This window comes from Bactrocera tryoni, chromosome 4 (assembly GCF_016617805.1).
Source record: "Bactrocera tryoni isolate S06 chromosome 4, CSIRO_BtryS06_freeze2, whole genome shotgun sequence".
NCBI classification, from domain to species: Eukaryota; Metazoa; Arthropoda; class Insecta; order Diptera; family Tephritidae; genus Bactrocera; species Bactrocera tryoni.
Genome location: NC_052502.1, coordinates 42,300,580 through 42,305,220, shown reverse-complemented (window position 1 = coordinate 42,305,220; position 4,641 = coordinate 42,300,580). Strand labels below are relative to the sequence as shown.

General features: G+C 37.9%; 1 protein-coding gene across 1 annotated transcript; it reads right to left on the bottom strand.

Moving 5' to 3' along the window:
* Positions 1-306: 306 nt before the first annotated feature.
* Positions 307-4,022, bottom strand: LOC120776048 (pickpocket protein 28-like). Its single transcript, XM_040106498.1, has 9 exons — positions 3,929-4,022; positions 3,707-3,869; positions 2,113-2,313; positions 1,923-2,043; positions 1,701-1,852; positions 1,447-1,651; positions 791-1,379; positions 580-722; positions 307-501 (listed from the first exon to the last, which is right to left on the bottom strand). Exons 1-9 carry the CDS (start codon positions 3,999-4,001, stop codon positions 307-309), a joined length of 1,842 nt encoding a protein of 613 aa, XP_039962432.1. The 5' UTR covers positions 4,002-4,022.
* Between the last annotated feature and the right edge of the window lie 619 nt (positions 4,023-4,641).

The following is a 4,641-nucleotide window of genomic DNA, read 5'->3' as shown; positions in this document are numbered from 1 at the left end:
ATTAAATTTTTTAGAGATATTATATAGTAGTAAATAAGAGTAAAAAATTTTTGATTAAAATTTATCATTTTATGTATCCGCTAAGAAAAAAAATTGTAATGAAACACTTTAATATAGATGCGTATTTATTAGCATCATTCGCTTAATGGTGCAGAAGACTGTGAGCTCAATTTATTTTATGTTTATTTAAGCAAATTTACATGTTTAGTTTTTTGCATGACGTAAATGAGTATTCATCTAATTTGTGCTGAAATCATAATTATTTAAGTACCTTTGTTAGTTTTCTTTTCTTCTTCTTCCTCGTCTTCACTCCAAATAGGGGTACATTGGTACGCCATCATTATTTTGTAGGGCTTGTTTGTGTTGTAAAAAGATATGATTTAAATTATTTCGGTAGTTTTTGTAATTCGTGACCTTCTTCTGTTGCATCTCATTCACCCAAAATTTGGAGGAGCCCTCATATTTCGCTGGCTTGACTCTGCTTCGAAGAGCGCGCAGCCACTGAAATAAATAGCAGTCACATTAATCTGGTACTTATGGTAACTACTTCTGGCGCTTTAAATCATAAAGCAAATTTACTTTTACGTTATTATGACGACGGCGACGAGACATTTGCATGTTGCGACTGGCGCAGTACGGGCGCAAAGTGACGTAATACACTATTTCGATAATCGAGAAGATACTAAATCCCATGAACAAGCCCAATAGACCACCAGTGTTGGCTGCAAAGTAAAAAAACAGAAATATGGGTCGCCATTATTTGCATTTTACACACACATTTAGAGCTTACAAAGAAACTCAGTGAAGCCGAACATCTCCGACTTCGTTGTGCTGCGCAATATACTTGATAAATAGTAAAAGTTCACTATAGATATCTCAGAAAAGTTTGTAGCCGAACTGAATAACTCCGGTGGCCATTCATCGGCTGTCAAGAATTGTCCATAAGTGATTGTCGTTGATGTTACGGTTGCCCTGTAGCTCAGTTCAAAGCATGCCGGCCAGCAATTGGCGCAAGTCACCTTTTTATCCGACGACTCGATTTGTGTTTGTATCTCATTCGTGCACGCATTGTCATTGGGTCCACAAATACGTGCTGAGGCATTAATGCGTGGCAAATAGTAAAGGACACAGTCGCATTTATCAATCAAAATTTTCGCCTCGCATTCGATTTCGCAATTCCTACGCGAATACGTGCGGTAGTAGGTTAGGTCACCCTCGTCGGAAAATAGGCAACGCCGTTTCTCCTTACGTATGGAACGAATGCCAGGAACAGCGTTCTCATAAATCGGTTCGATTGGAATGCGTGCTTCGCGTCCGGCTGTGACCAAAAATCCGTAGTTAGTTACCCTGGGTAGTTCGGCGGGATTATGCACCAAAATCTGGGATTGGATTACGAAATGTTATTTTGCACTCAAATGTGTTAATCTGAAAATTTCGAGCAGCTACCTTGAAGCCAACACTCTTAGATTTCGTGCAGTAATACTCGGACGCTGAAGAGTTCAAGACAACAGTTAGACCTTGCCGACTTCCGGTACCACCTGATACACGTGGATAATAGTGTTTCGGCAGATCAGCATTGTAACCCTTTTCGGGTGTCCAGTCCATTGGTACAAAATGGTTAGTTGATTTGGGCGAGATGCGGTCTTCATCGCTGCATATTAAACCGTTAAAAGAATTATTCGTACCTATCTGTAATTTACCTAAAATTTCGCTGCATAAAAATTGGATCCAAAGCGTTGAATGTGCAACATAAGCCATCGTCAGTTAAGGCAGAGTTGAAGATCACTGAGCAATTCTCTTGCTTCGCTCCATAGCTGCAGTACAAAAGCATTTCATCGCAGGGCTGTGCCACCTGTGTTTCATTAAGAAAAGGATACTTCAATAAAAATGAGTAAATACTAATTTTTATAACATTATTATACCGCTTTCAGAATGGTTTTAAAATTTGCCCAAGTACCTCTAACATTATACGATTCTCCCAACTGGTTCTGTCCACAGAGGCTCATGAGTAGAGAATAATTTAAATTTTGTCTATAATAAGATCTGAATAAAATGATTATACAGACAATTTCGAATTTTACTTTTAAGTTTCTTGAATTAATGTCTTCTTACGTCGGTATGCCTTGCACTTTACTTCTGGATGCCTGATTCAGATTACATATGGTTATTGCTGGGAAGGGTACATCGCTGGCGAGAGTTTGTTTGGCGCTTGTCGAAATTATTATCGGCGATGCAGACCATTTCACATAGACATTGGATATAAAGTAAACGGATAATATAACCACACCAATAAAAGACAGCCCGAAGAATACTCTAAAATGCCGAATTAAAAAATTATAAATATATAGGAAAGTTATATCATCGAGTTCAGTGGAACCACAGTACAAAATTAAAGAGCTGGAAAAGTTAAAATGCGGTGAATAGTGCTATAGCAGTACTATTAAAAGTATACTCATCGAATTTCACACGGTATCTCGCTTAGTATCTAAAATACCCGATGATCCAAGTAGAGGACAAATCACGCGTGAATCGTTTCATTGTTATTTTCTTTCAGTGTTGTTTGGTATTTCATCATGGAAAGACTTACGTCTGAAGAAAGCTTCCAAATCGGTCAACTATATTACGGAAATTTACGTTCTATAAAGAATGTGTTTATGGAACGACTTGGCGCATATTACGTTGAGATCTTAAATTGCTAGCGTAAAAAGTACGGCTGAAACCGCTCGACCTTCCGAAGTGACATCGTTTCGCTCTACGGGCTCTTGAAAAGTTTCAAGAAGATCCGAGGATCCGACGTTTTTGAGCGAAATTTTTCCAGCGATGAGACTTATTTCTGGCTCAACGGGTATATAAAGAAGTAAAATTGCCGAATTTGTGCGCAGAGCCACCTGAAGAGATTCAAGAGCTGCCATTTCATCCAAAGGTTTAGTGTGGTTTGTGCGCCTCTGGCATCATCCGTTCATATTTCTTCAAAATGATGCCAGTGAAAACCTAACCGTCAATGCCGACCGTTTTCGCGCTAATGTAACCGACTATACGATGCCTGAAATTGAACGTCGTCATCGTCTGATGACAATTGGTTTCAACATCGGATCAATCAATATTTTTATTGAGAGAACACTTCGATAAGCAGATAATTTCACATTTTGGACCGATCGATTGGCCACAAAGATCGTGCTATATCACACAGTTAGACTTCTTCCTGTTTGGATATGTAAAGTCTAAAGTTAATGCAGACAATCCCGCTTCGATTCAGACCTTGGAATAAAACATCACGCATGTCCTTCGCCAGTTATCAGTGCAAATGCTCGAACGAGTCATCGAAGATTAGACTCAATGGATGGACCGTCTGAGACATGGCCGCGACCAACATTTGTAGGAGACAATTTTCAAAAAATAAATGTCAAAGAATGTTCTTTCGAATGATAACAAATATTTCCCATTAAATTTAAAGTTTCGCTTTTTTTCTTTACAAGTAGGAAAGCTCACATTTTATTCAGATTTTCCCTTTGGCTCCAAAAAAACTGCATTTAATACAGGTACGCAGAACCGACTATCATTGGGACGGTTTTCAAACATTTTCACAAGATTCACCACTGTAAAAAAAGTGTTTTCGTTTTCTAAGATTTAGTGAATTATATATCTATCTGTTTGTAATGATGTTCATGACTAAGAAGTTATATAAATCGCTCAAATTCATATTTACCTCTCGGGCAAAGTAATTTTGTCCTCCGCAATGTATTTCAAGCCATGCAAGGTGGTATTTTGCAAATAATATTTGCAACTTTTCTTTGCAGCCTCCTTGGAACAGAAATTATCATCCTCGATTTCCTCGCTGGAGCAATCGCTGCTTTTATGTTTTGGGCGTCCTAGAAGTATGGAAATCTGAAAATGTAAAAAAAAAAATTCAAAATCTTCTACTGCTCACCGGATACTTTCGGCTTTTCGGGCGTGAATTTCGGTTTCAATTGCACCAAACGATCTTCGGCATAAATGTTCATGTTAAACCAGCGGCTTAGAGTTTTTAGCTATAATTGAATGAAGTATGTAAAGTTGAATCGATTCGAATGGCTCTCGCACATATGAAGGCACAATCATACTTGTATATTTAATTTTTAAATGTTGTTAGACATTTTAAGGATTCATATTCGCCAAAGCAGCGCAAATCATATTTACTAATGGCAAATAAGAAATCAAATAGTTATAATATAGTCACAGGCATGTCATGTAATCGGTGTATACGCACCTCTACTCTACGCTCGGTGTATGTCCATATGTCCAATGATCAAATGTATTTGTTGCCACACGCCTCTACTAAATATGGCACGAATGTTGTTGGCTTGCAAATATTGCTCTATGACAAATAATACCGTTACTAACGATTTCAGGTGACGTTTATAGATATGTGGCGCGTAAGTGTTTCATTTTTCGGTAAATACTGCTATCTATGCGAGTGGAAGGACAATTTTTGCGAAGTCAAACAGTTATTTGTGCATATATAAGTGATTACTCGTGATTTAATGTGATTAATGAAGCTCCGTTATTTTGCAGTTTTTGGTGGTAAATTGCGCTGAGAGTTAGTATTTAAAATAGCGAAAGTGCTGAAGAGTCATCACATCTACCGAGGTGATTTGAATTTAT

Coding starts and splice junctions, on each gene's coding strand:
- LOC120776048 (XM_040106498.1), bottom strand. CDS start 4,001: ATGAACATTTATGCCGAAGATCGTTTGGTGCAATTGAAACCGAAATTC. Junction 2,314..3,706: donor AAAATTACTTTGCCCGAGAG/GTAAATATGAAT, acceptor TCGGCATTTTAG/AGTATTCTTCGGGCTGTCTT. Junction 723..790: donor CGGCTTCACTGAGTTTCTTT/GTAAGCTCTAAA, acceptor TTTACTTTGCAG/CCAACACTGGTGGTCTATTG.